This window comes from Lotus japonicus, chromosome 4 (assembly GCF_012489685.1).
Source record: "Lotus japonicus ecotype B-129 chromosome 4, LjGifu_v1.2".
Taxonomy (NCBI): Eukaryota; Viridiplantae; Streptophyta; class Magnoliopsida; order Fabales; family Fabaceae; genus Lotus; species Lotus japonicus.
This window is the reverse complement of record NC_080044.1, coordinates 73,784,258-73,801,584: the sequence shown is the minus strand read 5'-3', so window position 1 is coordinate 73,801,584 and position 17,327 is coordinate 73,784,258. Positions and strand designations below refer to the sequence as shown.

General features: G+C 35.9%; 2 protein-coding genes across 2 annotated transcripts; one reads left to right on the top strand and one right to left on the bottom strand.

The window, feature by feature from the left end:
• The first annotated feature begins 6,848 nt into the window (after window positions 1-6,848).
• On the top strand, window positions 6,849-10,054 carry LOC130714262 (uncharacterized). Its single transcript, XM_057564161.1, has 4 exons — window positions 6,849-7,270; window positions 7,386-7,485; window positions 7,607-7,667; window positions 9,728-10,054. The coding sequence occupies exons 2-4, from the start codon at window positions 7,401-7,403 to the stop codon at window positions 9,753-9,755; spliced, it is 174 nt and encodes a 57-aa protein (XP_057420144.1). The 5' UTR covers window positions 6,849-7,270; window positions 7,386-7,400; the 3' UTR covers window positions 9,756-10,054.
• Window positions 10,055-10,713: 659 nt separating this feature from the next.
• On the bottom strand, window positions 10,714-15,973 carry LOC130714363 (putative ubiquitin-conjugating enzyme E2 38). The gene is made up of 6 exons (XM_057564259.1): window positions 15,829-15,973; window positions 13,745-14,266; window positions 13,587-13,650; window positions 13,114-13,253; window positions 12,723-13,034; window positions 10,714-11,281 (listed from the first exon to the last, which is right to left on the bottom strand). The coding sequence occupies exons 1-6, from the start codon at window positions 15,892-15,894 to the stop codon at window positions 10,964-10,966; spliced, it is 1,422 nt and encodes a 473-aa protein (XP_057420242.1). The 5' UTR covers window positions 15,895-15,973; the 3' UTR covers window positions 10,714-10,963.
• Between the last annotated feature and the right edge of the window lie 1,354 nt (window positions 15,974-17,327).

Sequence of the window (17,327 nt, the reverse complement as noted above, 5' to 3'; positions counted from 1 at the left end):
CACTATTTATGTGACCCCAAAGTGCTACACAGGATCTAAGGAATTCATACGATTCTGATAAACATTTCGCTCTAGCCATAAGTTCTTATTTTACTTTTAGTTTGGCCTTATAATATCACATATATTTATATTTTTAAATTTCACATACGTTTGGTATAATACCACAAGAATGACTAAGAAGGAATGAAAGAGAAAAAATAGTTCTTAATCTAAGATCCCGAAAAGCAAAGTTTCTTATGGAAGGAATGAACCTTAAATTTAAGGTATTAGACTATGTCATATCATTTGCTCCAATGAGCATTTGATAATAAAGAACATTTCTTAAGTTAAGGAATTGCTTGAGGTACAAGGGTTGGAGATGCTTTTGGAGAAAGAAAAAAAAAATATACAAAATTGGAATGAAAATATTAATTATTTTTTATAAGAGTTGTTTGGATGACTGTAGGTAAAGTTTGAGTTTAATCACTCTAATCTTAGGTGGAGCATTGATATTTAAAGTAAATAAGCCTTAAATTTCACTTATGTTAAATATCATTGGTTCACCAAAGACTATGATTATTTAACTTAAATTTTAACTAAGGTTTTTCAGACAACTCATTCTTTAAATTATGTATTAGTTATATAGAAAAATATTATTAAAGGAATGATAAATATTCATGGGTAGTACTTCATGTATTGCACAAGCAAGTTTTAAACATATGTCTAACATTTTCATGCAATTTAAATCTTTCGACCAGGGGTGTCAAAGCGAGCAAGACTCATAGCTCAACCCAAGAAATTCGCAAAAACTGAGCGAGACAAGCCACAAAAAATGAACTCGCAGATAATGCAACCTGCGTTGCGCCATGTAAGACCTGGATTTTCAGAACAAGCTAATTTCCGACTCACGCGTAGAATCAGTGTAAGCGTGACAGGAGTTTGATATTTGAGAAAGATTTATGAAGAAGAAAGTTCAGGGATTGTTTGAGGAATGTTGCGTAGTTGCTTTCGGAGTTAGTGCGAGTCGTCTGCGCACTTGACTTATGGCGAGCGTGTCCAGAATAGGCTAATTCACCCTTAGAATAACGTTTTAAGTGAGATTTCGAACTCTTGGAAAATTTAAAGATTCTATTTATTTTTCCATCGACCAGCGTTTCATTTCGGAACTCTGGACTGTACGCACGATGGGTTTCACTTTCCGGAAGCTCGACGACGCTAATTTCTTTGCTTCGAAATCTTAGTTTTGAGCGATGGATGAAGACTTTTTCTATTCGGGACTTCTAACGAAGATTCCGTCCGCGCTGCCATATTTGTTTCGACATTTCCAATCTTTCTCCAGTACAAAGTTTTGTCGTTTGAGCATCACAGCAAAAAGTAGTTTTTCGGGACAGACTAACTTACACCGCTTTTGGCGTTTTGGATATCGTTTTTCCCAAATCTTAGATATTTGTTTTGAGTTCTGGAATTCTGACGCCAGAATCTCTCTTAGAATTCTTCGGTGAACGTGCTGCAAAAATCAGAATCGCGAAATTATCATTTTCCCGCGATTTCACCCGCCTATAAATAGCGCGAAAAAGCAAAATCCTCTCATTTTGCACCATTGGAGCCGCGAGTTCTTGGGAGAGAAGGGAGGAGGAGATTTTCGTGAAACCTTGACCAATCTTCGTGCAGTTCGTCCCTACTTCTAGGTATCGAGGTAACTAACACGATTCCTATCTCTGATTGTTGTTTCTGTTGCGTTTCTGAAGTCGTTTCTGTGCTCACAGTTTTGAGCTTTTTCTAAAATTGTCTGATTTCTTCAATTTCTTGCTTGGGTTATGTTCTCTAGGTTCCCATGAGCCTAAAACCTCTGTCAGTAAACTCTGATTGTGATCCAGTTGACAGGGATCTGAAAAACTGATTCAAAATCCTTTTGTCTCACATTTCGAAACTTTATTGTCGAAAAGCTATAATCTGACTTCGTGCCTTTAGGATTTGTTGTCACGGATGTCATGAGGATCGTTGCTGTCAAATTTGTTTTCAGAACTGATAACTTTGAAGTTTTGAGCCTTTATTTTGGACCAAAATGCCCCTGGATAGCCGTATTTCGGCCCGATTGTCCGAAAATTGTTCTGACAGTTTCTTTGCCTTAGTTTTACCCTAAAACTACCTTGTAAACTGATTTGATCGAAGAAAAAGAGCCGAAGCCCTTTTTCCTTTGAGGCCGTGGGTTATTACCTTTAGGGGGGAGTTTTTCGTTTTCGAAAACTTGTCTTTTCGTAACCGGAAGTCGTATTCTGAAGCTTTAATGCTTTGTCTATCGTTTATGTATTGTTTTGCGATCGAACTAATCGATTTTGTTTGGATTCTGCTTTGTTTTTCTCCGAGGTTCAGTTGAGGGAACTTTGGAAGACTCAGAGCAATTGTTTGAGGAGAACTTTGTTTGCGAAGCTGGAACAGTTCGAGGTTAGGGCAACTTACATATATATTAGCTATGATTGCATGATAGGCGTCGATAAATTCGACTTATGCTTTGCTATGATATTGATTATGATGATGGTTTATTGTTATGAATGTTTTCATAACTTATGATGTGATGTTGTGTTGGATTGAGCGTTTTGACGCGATTTCGGAGTGGAGATTCATTGATCTGGTGATCTTTGATATCTTGGGTTGGATGAGCAACCCTAGGCAAGTTCAAACGAGGGGTTTGGGACTTAGCCATTTGTTGGTATTTGTTGGTTTACTTAGACTTTCCCCGGGAAACTTCTTTTGGGTGGTTGGTTTTCGGAAAACTTAGAAGGATTAGAATTTCGAAAACTAAAGACTTGGGAAACCTAGATTTTGAGAAATAAACTCATAACCTGACTAATCTGAATTGAAATCATTTTTATTAACGTTTAAGTATAGGAAAACTGAAGGGGAAAATATTTACGAAAGACGGAGAAAAGTCGACCTTTGTTGTGAGTTTGGTTTTGGGGAAAGCCACTGAGGTGAGCTACGGTGATGATTGAAAGTCACCGAGTACTTTACGTACTCTTGTTGATGGGGTTGTGTTGTATTGACCGACACTAATCCCTTGGGTTCTCTTGTTTTTGGAGCGGTGTTGTATTGACCGACACTTAGCGCTCTTGTCGTTTGGGCTGTGTTGTATTGACCGACACTAGACCCTTGTGTATTCTTGTTGGTGGAGTTGTGTTGTATTGACCGACACTTACTCCGAGTTGTGTTGTATTGACCGACACTAACTCATTGGGTTTGTTGAGATTGGGTTGTGAGCATAAACACTTTCGTGGTAAGGACGATTCGTTGTTTGGCTAACCACGTTGCATTCAATCGGGTGAATAACGGGAATGGTTCATCATATGGTGAATAACGGGAATGGTTCACCAAGGATGAATAACGGGAATGGTTCATCCAGGATGGATAACGGGAATGGTCCATCCATAGTGAAGAACGGGAATGCTTCACTTGTGGCGAACGGGAACGCGTCACAAATCCGGATTCATATTGTGCATTTCACGCATACATTCATGCTGACTTGGATTGTGTGCTGTTTGTTTATTGAAGCAATGTTAGAGCCATAACATGCTAGGTTTGTTTATATATGTATATATCAACATATATCTATACCCCATATCACATGTTGAGTGTATATCTACTTATTTCCGTGAGTTGACCCTAGCGCCTTGGCTTTGGTTGCATGTTTGTGTTTGGGCGGTCGGCCTGCTGCCAGATGTCGATGACCGACTGGTGTTCGATGGTCTCTCCCTCGGGGGGGGATCAGATATGAGCTTGTGGATCGTGCTGCCCCCATCGCTTGGGTGATCTATCTTGTGGGTCATCGGGCGACGTACCGGGGAAGGGTCATGGAGGACCGGACTGACGAGCGTGAACATCTGACGAAAGGAGTTCTACGACGCATGGAGCTGAGCTTCAACTTGCCAACTTCAGTTCGCAGTGGACTTGGTACTTGGAGGGTAGGTTTAGGCAGGAGTCATATCTTGTGTAGAGCTCTGATTCGTTTTGCTTTTGGGACAGGGTAGGTTCCCGACGCATGACTTTTTGTGTGATTCTCTTACTGAGGAATCACAGTGAGTCAGTCGGACCATAGGGGTCTTTGCTTAGGTCATTTTGAGGCCGACTTTCTTTCAGTAGATTGTAATTACAACTTTCTCACTCACACTTCGGGATCTGTATATATATTTGCCTACGGGCACACTACTTTGGAGTCACTGCGAGTGCGCGTGACGTGGGAGTGCAGCTGAGGCTGTACATGGTTATATTTGATGTATATTGGTTAGTTTTGTGGTTGGGCTATGTCTTTATTTGCTATTGCTTTATTTAAAAGGAATCAAACGAAAAAAAAAATTACCTGTTTTCCGCGTAGAGTTATTTTTGGTTACTAAAGTGGCACCCGGAAATCGGGGTGTTACACGTCACTAACATGGCGAGACAGGGCGGGGTGAACCAACCTGCTTTTTTGTAATTTACCATGTTTCCCCATATTCTTAGTTTTTTTTTAAGAGTTAAAATGAATTAATGAATAAATTAAATGTGAGACACAAAGGGTGTCCAACCCAGAGAAAGAAAGTTCCCCAACCCATAGTCTTAGTTGTATTTGTGGATACTTGGTCTTAATGTGATCTTAATATGAAGCTTAACTTCTAAATGTTTGTACCAAAAAGATAACATCTTTAAGTTGGCATGAATTATATTAATTTGATTTGTTGGGTCCATGACAATAATTCAATTCCTCTTGTTTTTGTATTTAATTATACTAAAACTAATAACAATTTTGTTATTCGAAGCTGGTGCTTTTGATTTGTGGTTCTTAGTTTCATGCTTGCAACTGAGATCAATTATTGGTCATTATATTTAGTAGAGTATATAAATGAATAATTGATTACTTAAAGATATTTATCATGTTCTTTTGTTTATGAGACAGAAAATTGCTAGTTGCTTTTTCCTTTAGTTTACAAGTCATGTTTAAATGGTTTGTGGCATTTTGAATTTATTTCAATGTAGATTTATCATCACTGATATTTTTTTATATATATTGTGAAAATAGTTTCAAGCACATTGTGTTCTTAAAGTAAAAGTTTTAGGCAAAAACCATCAGATCGATAAAATAATTTTTTATTTTGTGCGGGCAAATCGGCAATCCCACCACTATGTCGACTGAGCTAGACTTTTCCAACCCGCATCAAATGTGGGAGATGCGGGTCAGGTCGTCTGATCCTGTTTTAAGACAAGCTGAGTACGAGACGAAGCGAGTAGTACGCTTTGACGTTCCTACTATCGACAATATGTCTATGCTAGTTACTACAAGATATCATATTATCATATAAACTTTAAGGGTGTTTCTACAAATTGAGCTATGAGTTTGAACCTCGGTCTTTCACCCTACAAGTTCCTTTATTTCTCTTAGCTTGCCAAGTGAAGTACTCTTCCTAGAGGTGCTAATTAAGCCAAGTCATAACCCAAAAAAAAAAAATTATATGTAGGTATATATATTTTACATAGTACTTGTTTTATTCTTAGTTCGGTTTTTCAACATTCCAAACATATCCTTAAGGATTTATCTACCTTAAAAATAAAAAGGTATTTCTCTATTATTCTATTGACCAAATGGCAAGAAGCTCATGTAACACGAGAAATGTAGTATAGTAACAAGTTGCATTGAAAATTGAGCACCTCCAAATCCAATTGATCCACAGAAAAGTCATAATTTAAGGAAAATAATAGGATTAACGTGTAATTAAGTCAAAAGATGTGATAATCTAATAGACATCTATCTATCATCTTTCATTTCAATGTCACTTCATACATGTTGTGTATACTATAGTAGTTGGTTTGTGTTTGTGATGTGTGTGCTGAGGAGATAACAGATAACTAACCAATTTACAGTTAGCTGAAAAAGAAGAAGCGCGTGAGATATCAAATTATGAAAATGTCCCCACAATGAAATGGAAAGAGACCATCACTTTCACTGTCACCAATTCGGCCCCGCCGTCAACATCAACCACCACCTCACCGTCCATCTTTCCATGCTATTATGTATTGACCTAACGCCGTCACTTCACCGGCGGCTCTTGTTTATTCCAATTCTATTTTTTTGTTACACCTTCAAATTTTGATTAAATCATATAACATTAAAAATCAGATTGTGACCTGCCATTTTAATGAAATATAATTGACTGTTTGTTGGTGCAGAGAGTTTTTACTTTTTACCCTAACCCTAACAATGTATATCCATCTCCCTATGTCTTGTCTATGCCAATTTAGCACTCTCTTCATAGATATGCCAATTATTTAAAATATATTGAACCAATTATAAGTTGAAAAAAATATATTCCTTTCATTGTTTAAAAAAAAAAATACATTAAATTGAACCACTTGTTATATAAGGTTGATTTTTATAAGAGTCTAGAAATATGCAAGAAACTATTTTACACATACAAGATACAACCAATCATATTTTACTAAATTGTCAAACCATAATATGATTTTTACTATAATTTAATTTGGATATACAAATCTCACACTGAAAAATAATGATACTCCATTACCGTTTAAGCATCACAAAAGTAATAAATTATACATGAATTTATGGAACGAGTTGGGGCCAGTTATGCTTGACTTTCACTTTCACTCGACCATAAATATCTGATCATGTTAATTTCTAAACCTGAACACATCTCTAAACTCGAAGAAACACAATAATGTGTGGATTTAAAGAAGACCGGACCCTATATTATATTATTTGTATTAAATTTGTACGATACAATATTTTAATCTAACTATACGATGAGATACATTTTTTGCCAGAGTCTTCGTGTGATAAGTTGAGAAGAATTTTGTTTGTCTTTCATCCAACCCTAAATATTGATTGGGTTAGTTTTTTGAATTCAAAGTTGTCCGTAGACCCGAAGAAACTCAATAAAGTGCGGATTGAATTGAATGAAGTCGGTCAGGAGGGGTCAATGGACAAGGTCGCAATTCCTATATACACCAACCTAAACCAGTGAATCGCTCAACAATCAATCAAACTAATCGCACACAGATCAATATCTGACGGTCACAATTACCACTAACACAACACAAAACTCATTTTTCCCTCACAACCAGATCGCTTCCACGCCGTGCGAGACTCGCGATCCTCCCTCACCCTCCATATTCCGCCGCCGCTGACACCTCTCCTCCCCCGTCCCCATCACCAACCAAAATCGCAGATCTGAAAAGATTCAAGGGCGTGTGTGTGGATTACCTTACCTCAGCTCAACGCCAGAACCACAAACGCCATTTATAGGTATAATCAGAAATCATCTTAATACCAATCGCTATTCTTCAATTCATTGTATATCAATGGTTAATGGTTAAGTGTTTCATAGATTTTGATCCTGAAATCAATTTGTTTTTTGCAGTTGTGGATTGAAGAGATGAATTGGGTTCAGCGCAAAATTCACCTTTACAATGTCACTTTTGGTCTTTATATGTTGGATTGGTGGGAGCGTTGTACTTTCAGTATCCTTTATTATTCTTCTCTAATAATGTAATTTTATTTCCTATTAGAACAATTTCTTGAATTCACATGCTATATATATATATATATATATGTCTTGTTGGAGTTCCTAAACTTTTATAGATGTTGTGGTCATTGTACTAATGTGGTTCGTGTTGCGATACATTACCCAATTCTTCAAGAGGTACTGCATTGCATTTCCTCCTTTCAACATAATTTGTGACCCATGTCTTAAAATGTATCTAGTTTACTTTAATGGATTATAGTTATGTATATGCTACAATTGTTGTTTGTCTTTACTGACTGCAGCCACTATAGTGATAGGCTTAGCACTAGAGTTACACCTCCAATGAGGAAGGTATATGTTAGGCGCCAAAACAGAAATAACTAACTGACATGCAGTTAGTGTATTTTGTTAGTATAAATAAGAGGCGATACCAATTCTATCCCTGGTATCAGAGCACCAATCTGGTGCTGCCCTGAAAACCACGATTCTTGAACAGAACTCTGAGGATTGGAATCAAGAATGGGAGTTACAAACTCATCCAATCATCATTCTTATTGATTGTGGAGGGTAACACAATTTTATTTCTAAGGAGCTGGTGGAGAGGTTACAATTGACAGTGCAAGACACTCCTTACATGGTGGAAGTGGGTGATGGACATAAAATCAGATGTAGGGTAAAATGCAAAAGAATTGTTGATTCAGATAAAGACTTTAAAAATTAAACAGGATTTTATCTGTTCAGTTTGAGTGGGGTTGATATAGTTATGGGACTTCATTGGCTAGCTAGTCTTGGTGAGATAAAAGCTGATTTTGGGAGGCTGGAACTTACTTTGAAAAAAGGGGATGTTGTGCATAAGATCATTGGAGATCCTGCTATGACAAAGTCAGAGTTGAATTTTGGTGCTCTCATGCATGTTTTAAAAGAAGAGGGTGAAGGGCTGTTGATTCATTGTGTGAGGCTGAACAAGTAAAACTAGAACCAGTAGTTAATATTCCTGCTAGAATTTCAATACTGTTAACAGAATTTGGAGAATTATTTCACAACCCTACTAGTCTCCCACCTAATAGGAGACATGATCATACCATTCATCTTAAGGAAGGGGTTGAAATTCCTAATCTCAGGCCTTAAATTTATCCTCACCTCGCTAAAAAAAATTGAGTTAGAGAAGTTAGTGCTAGAAAATGCTGGAAGCAGGGCTAATAAGGCCAAGTATCAGCTCATACTCAAGCCATATAATTTTGGTAAAGACGAAAGATGGAGGAGTAGAACTAGCCCTCCAATAAGGAAGGTATATGTTAGGCGCCAAAACAGAAATAACTAACTGACTTGCAGTTAGTGTATTTTGTTAGTATAAATAAGAGCTGAATGCACCTCTGTTAGTCAGTGTTTTGGGAAGTTAGGAGTTGGCTGGGCTGGTTGTTGGAACCAGTTGTTTCTTTCAGAAACTGTTCTCTTTCTCTAGGAGTAATATCTTTTTCTGTTTCTAGAATCACTTCGATTCTGTGAGTGAAGAGCTTCTATACCCTGTTTTGCTAGTTTTTCTTATTCTTTTGAATACGAGTTCTATCATATAGTCTACGTGTAAATTAAGAAAAAGTGGCACATATTTAATATCTTTACAAACTTCTACAATGGTCTGATGATCATTAAAAAGCACGCATGAAGATGAGACTTCCAATCATTCCATACACTCCACTTGTTGTAAATTAGAGATCCAAGCCTAAATAAGCACAGTAACATAACAGTTCTCAGGGGCATTATATTCTTGACATCCAATTTAGCTAGTGTAAATTCTTTGCAGTACAGCAACATACCGTTTCTACTTTCTAGAGTCCTTTATATCTTCAATTCCCATCCAATTTAGTTTCTGTTTCCAATTCTGAATATGCAAGTAAAAGTAGAGCAGTTGATAATTAGATTCTTTATAGGCGCTACTTGACTACTTCCTCAGCCTGTCAATAAAGTTACATTCAAAATACAAATGCTCAGGATCTTAATTAATCTATTGCTTGCTGTACATAGATTGCAATTTAGCACTAGCAGCCATTTGCTAGTTTCTTTCAATACCATAGTATTTTTTTATAGCTGAACCGGACCAGCATGGAAATGGTACCTTGATTCTTTTAAAAATTGTTATCCTGCAACTGCAAGAGAATATCTGTATATTGCAATTGAAATTATCTTATCAGGTTTGCATTTTTTCCTTTCTAAAGTGTATATGTATTTTTAAATTTCAGGTATGTTTGGGAAGCAAAATTATTCTGACTGGAAGATGGCAATGTTGATCGCCGCATAGGGATTTAAAATTATTTGCAGTTGGAGAATTCGTTATGTGGCTGCCAGAAAAATTGCGCTTTTCTTACACCTTTGATACACCATCATGAATCTCATTTGAGCATTTGTTTGTTTATAAGCTTGTATGGGATGCCAATTGGAATGTTTTGCATTGTAATATTTTATTGGGAATGTTAGCTACTACGTTCTGACTTCTGAGCACTTCAAAGTGAGTACCTCTCCAGAACACTATCAAAGGTTTAATTTAAAAGGTGATTTTGACAAAAGAATTCGGGGATTATAGAAACTGATTATATGTGAGACTGAAGCCAATGAAACTTACTTTAATCTCTTTAGATTGTTTGTTTTTCTAAATTGAAGAGCATATTGAGAGAAAAACTGAAGGGAAATGGACAGTTTTTATTTATTCTATAATGTTATTTAAGTACTCATGGTTAAATGTTAAATACTAAAATATATTCTTAACATTAACTTACTTTAATCCCTTGAGTGATTTTATTTCTTATCCGAGTACACTTGACGAAAAAATGGTTCAACACTTGGTTTAGAGTTTGAAGTTGCATATTGTAGAATATGGGTTTTCTGTTGCTTTGATGCTAATTACTTCAAAAATATTATCAAATGTACCCAAATTTAACCCAAGTTGTTAATGGTGCTATTATAACGGAAGGAGGAGTGAGTTCATATCTAACAAATGTTAAAGATAGAGAAAATAATTTAATCAAAAATAATAAAATTAGAAGGGAAACAAAATTAAACCAAACGTGAATAAAATAGAATCTAATCCAAACATGCAGCTAAATGTGTTGCAAACTTTGATGGCGTTTAGAGATTGTTTAGTTCAATTTTTAGCCAAAATATATGCATTAAAGCTACTAAGAACTAACACAATAGTGCCAAACACGAATATTATCATGCAGTGCAGGGATTGTAGAAATAGTAATTATATATAACTTCTACTAAAGATATGCATGTCAGCCAAATTATTTACAGAGGAAGTTTTCTGTCATGTCCAACGAAAATCGTTGTCTTGCGGAAGAAACAGGCAGAATATCAGAAAAAACTAGCATGTCGATTTTTATAAGTTATAACTAAGCGCGGGCCAAAAAATAATCCACCACAAAAAATATACCAACTAAGTATCATTCACATCATGAACAACCTAGGGCCTTCAAACCCTAGGTTGATGTGCTCGGTTCTACCTTGTAACCCCCTAAGTTAGAAGCAGCTGCAGATAAATCATAAATCTCAGGAGACCGAAACTCCTCACAGTCTGTGGAGCCATTTTTGGTGAAGAATGCAATAAGAGTGTTCATCATCCTACGAACAGCTTCCTGGAAATCTTTTTGGCTTTTAGGTATAGAATCATCACTCTTGCTCTGAAGCAGATTATGAACAACTGATCCAACTGGAGCCCCCTCAGTATATAATTGACATGCTGTCAGTATGAAATAAGCTCGATTTCGATAATGCCCCGCAATGAAGTCCTCAAAGTGCTGCAGATGAAGGGAGGAATGTTAAAATAAAATGACAAATGTTTTTTAATTTAGACATCTCTTCAAGCTCCTAAATATGCATATCCACATACATCACTGTAAAGTGTTTCGGTGTGTTTATGAGACCAGAAAACCATGTAAAACTAGAACCCTAGATCCAAAAAATAAGCTCACAAACCAACTCAAGTGAGCTTAATTTAAGAATGCTACAAAATACAAATTAATTCAAGGGAGAAAACAAAACAAAAATTCTAGTTATAATTCACATGTACTTCACATTTCCAGTTTATTCAGCTATTAACAAGTCATAATTTCCCCAAAATCTCAAATAATAGTTAGTAACATGAAATCCACATTATTTCCGTCTCCTCAATGAAAGTGCAAGCTTTCATGTACTATGGTGCCTTTAATAGTTTTTAGCCGGTAGCCAATACATTCCCAGTCATGATTAGCTTTTATTTGGAGCTTCTGCACTTTTATTAAAAAGCAATATTACTACTATATTAGCAACACAAAGATTACATAGCAAAATCATATAGGCTCACTACAAACACCCATTACTTTTTATGCCATGGTATCCTCTCTACTTTGTTTTTTAAATGGCCAAACCATTTTGCACAATATTTATTTTGTGCCCTACTTTCTAGTATTTACCAATGTAACCACCGCACATCCATCCTAGCATTCTGATTTTCAAAGTACCTTTTCTATATGTAATTTCTTGATATACCTTTTTATTCCTCTATTTCTTCTGCATTATGTGGCAATTTGACTCTTTAATTTTTGAACTACAAAATTATACAGTTTTGAATATGAAGAATGAAAATCATTCACAATTTGTTATGTTTTAAGAGATTAATTTCTATACACTGACAGGGTAAAAAGTTTTACACAGTCATTCAATCACAATTTGACACTCTTTTTTCAACACTCTCTTACTCGTTGGTTGAAAATCATGCGGATCCCACTAAATTGGAAGTGATACTCATACTTATAGTGGACCCGACATGAATTTCAACCCATCAATGAAAGTGTTGGAAAGAGTATTAAAGTGATTGTTGCTAGCATTTTTCTAAAAATAATTAGATAAACCATTATCCAGAGAAATATAATTTTTTCTACAGTAGATCACAATTGTGTACGCCTTGGTCTCCTACTCCTATGTAGCTGATATGTGAATAAAATTTGCAAATCAAACAGTCTGTTTACTTTGACTGTAAGTGAAGGATTAAGAAGATAACCACTAACCAAGCCCATATAATAATTAAGTTTGATTAAATGGCTAACCCTACATCCATGAGAAACCAAGCACAGACAAAACCACTTGGAAAATGAGATATAGTTTTATTTTAGTGGAAAAATAAAACCATTAAAGTCATTAAGACAAAACTACATGCAAAGAATGTGAATTAGATATTAGATATAGTTTTAGTGGTCGAACCTTTGGTGGTTTACGCATTGTATACATCATTGTCTTCAAGGATAAAATAAATGTACTGTCATTGTATTCCTTAGATCTTCTTTGCCCCTCTACACCAGTATATGATGATGCATACCCAGGCTCATTAAAAAAGGGCTTCTCATTCAGAATCAGAGCTTGTATAGAAATCAAGACTTGTAGCATGGTTGATTTATCTGGAACCCAGTTTTCGTTCTGCTTACCATGCCAAGTGCCCAAAAGACTAAGGCAGACTTTTCCACAATTATATAAATTTGGATTTAGCCTTAGGCCACCTGAGTGATAGTAAACTTTCTGCAGAAAAAAAGTTCAGTTTTGTTAATACACAACACAATACACATTAGACAACACATCAATCAATGATGATACATACTGGTGGACCTGCAGGGTAGGTAGGAGGAAAAAGGCAGTCGAAGAAGAAAAGACCATCATGGTATGGAGTGCCTTGCGGTCCAATGATGACAGCCCTTAGAAGTTCCATTCTAGACTCACAAACTCTCACAAAAATAGTTTCTGTAAAACATAAAGTTTGTGAGATATATAACAGCAACGATGACTGAAAATGAAACTAAATAATCATAAATGATGAATTTCATATTTCACAACAGACAATGGTAAAAGGTTGGATGGTAATAAAAGATGTTGGATGATGATTCACCTTTCCCCCAATTAAGACTTTAAAGATGGAAATTCTTATTGGCAAAACTAGAAAATTAAAATAAGGTAGGCTCTTCAAAACAAACATTTGGACAGGTTCATAACAGCAAGACATATAATCTTGTAGATAAGGGATAGTGGATTTCATCTTTTGAGGGGAGTGAGCAGAGATTGGGAGAGGAATTTTACCTGGCAAATTTTCCTCCAAGATTTTCCACTCTTCCTGGATTTTTTTGGCCCAATTCTTTGGTCGCTGTACATAACATTTAATTAAGACCGTGATTCTATTAAAACTAATGCTTGAAAATAAAGGTGCTGCTTATAAAAGGTTTCTCATTATATTATACCTGTTTCTCTGAAGAGCCCTCCTTATCATAGTGATGATCAGGAAAAGAATCAACAGTATCAAATTTCTTAAATTGTTGAAACTTTTGCATGACCACATCTTTTGATTCATCAACTGTGCCTTTAGAACTGGATCCAGCTTCAGCATGGGCAAAAGCAACAGCTGACTTGCATTCACTAGAAGCAATGCCCTTCAACCAGGGCAGTGAAGCCTCTACTCCAGGAGGCAAATCCACATTGTCAAATTGATCCAGCATATTTGAATAGTCATCTTCAAAGATGTCCTCATCATCGTAATAAAGATCAGTGTCATAACCAGGATCTTCATCTGCATCATCATCATCATCATCATCTTCAACCATATCCTCATCATCGTCCTGACATGAATTATCAAAATTGGAACCATTTGGATTGTTTGAATTCAGTGATCCTGAGGTAGAACTCTTGCAGAGATCACCAGTATCACCACTCCCTGATGATTCTCCCACACTCACAGAATTTCCATGATCACTGATCAAAGCATCCTGGCAAAGAGGAAAGACAAACAGAAGTTAAAATCCACATAAAGCTAAAGGACATGTTGATTGCTAAGCATTGGATTCATCATCAAGCAAAAAGTGGGGATAACTTAATACACTCTCCCACCAATTTCAACTAATTCATGACACCCCCCCAAGATATTGTAATCTCTTCTATTTCAAACTCAAAATTAACCTATCATTGTATATAATGGCATATTGATATATTATGCAGGATTGACATGGGAAGTGACTTTTGCATCATGAGATACATCATTTTCCAACTGCAGGCATGCTGTATCATGAACAAGATGAGCATACCAGCCAGATTGTGGTACTGTTTAGACTTTAGAGGCTCGAGTTACCAAATTTGAAGTTTAGGCCATTGGAAATTATGCTATAGATAACATGATTCAGTTACATGTAGAAATTGGTAAGCTAAAAAAGTAAACTCAACTAGGTAAAAATTGGTAAGCTAAAAAGTAAACTCACAGAAATCTTAATGTTTGTTTTGGCGTTAGAGCCAATGCAAACGTGATTTTCACATATCTCAAGGTATCAACAGAAAAAAAGAATTTGGCACGTTGAGTTTAACATGGATTGAAGCAAGATTTTGACACACTGACTTCAATGTAGATTCAGTTGAGTTCAACCGAAACTCAAACGTACATAGGACCCGTTTGGAGTCTTAAAGAGTGCCTCAAGATGAGAATAACACATCCTGATGCACTTTTAATTAGAAAGTATGAAAATAACACAATTCGGTACACTTTTTGTTGGAGTCTTAAAGTGTCTCGAGATGTGTTATTTCCCGTTTCCATACTATTTAATCGTAAACTAAACGAAACGAATTCCTAGAGAGGGGTTAAAGATAAGGTAATGATGCTATGATCCCCTTTATCCAGTAATTTAACTCTACATTCGACACAGATCATACCCCAAAATGAGCTAGCTAGCTGCCTAGAAGTGTCACTCAAATAAATCTCCATAATCCAGCTCCACAATTTTGATAAAAAAAATATATTATAATAAAATCTTCAATAAAAATCTCCAATTCCCCAAATCATATGCACTAGAAATAGTTCCCTTCTTTTCCAAGTCAAAGTCCTCCCTGGCTACTATTTCCAAACGTGACAGCTGGGTCTTCAGAAAACAAAAGAAAAACCAAATTCCATAGCATATTAAACACCATACCCAACTACATTAACAAACATAGCTCCACAATTTCACGTTTCTACTGTTAGGTTCCAAACATGCAGAAACCATAGACCTAATATAATATTCTAAACCCTAAAATTAGATTAAAAAAACAAAACCAAATCCTTAAAGAAACAACTTGAGTTTTAAGGAATTCGAACGATCACGAATGAAGGTTGAATACCCAGAAGGCTGAAACAAGTTTAAGATGAGAATAAACCTAAAAAGCAACAAACTGTACCATAATCATACATAGAAAAAGCATGATTGAAACCATCGAAATTCTGGGGTGGTACCGAATTTCGAAACAGACGAAGAAGAAGGGGAAAGAGTGGTTTTGACGAGAAAATTGGAGGAAGGGAAGAGGGTACCTCGTCGTCTGGCTTGCGTTTCTTCATCGAAGAATTGTGGGGGTTGGGGTTCCCATGAAGATCCATAGGAAGGAAGCTAAGCGTCAATAGAGTAGAGAGAAGCACTTCTTCACTCCCCTAAACTCTATTATAAATACCTTATTTCCAAAATCAATGTTTGGGCTTGTTTTCCCTATTTATAATGGATTTTGACATTAATCAATTTACTATATCACAAATAGATTCGAATTTAAAATTATTTGAAATAAAAGATTTAGTGGCAATGGGCTCCCGTGGGTGTAGGTTTGGTCATTCCCAAACCCAAACTTAACACCCAAACCCAAATTTAATACGGGTGCAAAAGTTAAACTCAAACCCCTGGGTTTCGTGTTACCCAAATCCAAACCCAAAACCCAATGTGAGCACCGAATCGACTAAAAATCAAAAATATCAATCCAGAAACAACATGTACATAAGAGAACAACATGAACATAAGCTGATTAAACTTCATTATTATTCCAATACAAAGGAAAAAATATAGTTCATGAAGATAAACCTACTTAGTAACTTTAAAAAAAACTCTACTTAGTAGCTTTAATAGTATATATATAAGGGTTGGTAATTACATGCATAAGACTTCGGGTTTGGGTTTGAGCGCGGGTTTAATCAATCCCACACCCAAACCCAAACCTGTTTTAAAATTTGGGTGAAACCCAAACCCAAAGAAATTAGGTTTCGCTCACAATTTTGGGTCGGGTTCGGGTTGGGCCCCGCGAGTTTGGGTTTTCTTGCCATCTCTATATGTATGTATGTGTATTTGAGGCTTAAGCGCTGGGGTGACTCATTCACGGTCAACAATAGTGAATAATTCTTTCGTCGCGAGTGTTTGCATTAAGCGGTAAACATCTGACCACAATGTGTTTCATTCTCATATGGGAAATAGAATTTGTGGCATCGTATTTAAGGTAGGAAGTGAGTTAACCATTATTTCAGATAAAATTATTAATTAGTAATAAATGAAAAAGCTACTTGAAAAAAAACTAAATGCACTCTAAATTATTACTAAATTCTGACAATGAAATACATTTTTATATAAATGGACATTGCACAAAACACAAAGGTTTTTGTACAATGGATATTGTCAACTCAGAGATGCTTCAAAAGCAATTTGAGTTTGTAAACCATTACGAGGAGATTACATAAGATATCTATTATCCTAAGGAAAGAACATGAAGGTGACGCACCATGAACAAATATCTTGTTGGAGACCGACACCGTTATTTGCCATGAAAGGTCACCTAAAAATTGGTTATGTTCGGTCGTTTTCTATATTGCAAATTAGAGTGACATGATTCATAGTCATGAAACTAATAACAGAATGTTGTTATTCAATATTATTCATACATCCTACTTTAGAGAGAGATCACCCATTGTGAAAATAAAGAGACGCACTCCATCACTCCCAAAACACTATTTTTAATCCGATATAATACTATAATAGGATTTGATTTTATTTATAG

What these genes read in the sequence shown, in the direction of transcription:
- LOC130714262 (XM_057564161.1), top strand. Translation starts at nt 7,401, where the DNA reads ATGAATTGGGTTCAGCGCAAAATTCACCTTTACAATGTCACTTTTGGT. An exon ending in GTGGGAGCGTTGTACTTTCA is followed by an intron (nt 7,486 to 7,606) that starts GTATCCTTTATT and finishes AAACTTTTATAG; the next exon opens with ATGTTGTGGTCATTGTACTA. An exon ending in ATTACCCAATTCTTCAAGAG is followed by an intron (nt 7,668 to 9,727) that starts GTACTGCATTGC and finishes TTTAAATTTCAG; the next exon opens with GTATGTTTGGGAAGCAAAAT.
- LOC130714363 (XM_057564259.1), bottom strand. Translation starts at nt 15,894, where the DNA reads ATGGATCTTCATGGGAACCCCAACCCCCACAATTCTTCGATGAAGAAA. An exon ending in CCTACCCTGCAGGTCCACCA is followed by an intron (nt 13,035 to 13,113) that starts GTATGTATCATC and finishes TTTTTTCTGCAG; the next exon opens with AAAGTTTACTATCACTCAGG. An exon ending in CAATGCGTAAACCACCAAAG is followed by an intron (nt 11,282 to 12,722) that starts GTTCGACCACTA and finishes CTTCATCTGCAG; the next exon opens with CACTTTGAGGACTTCATTGC.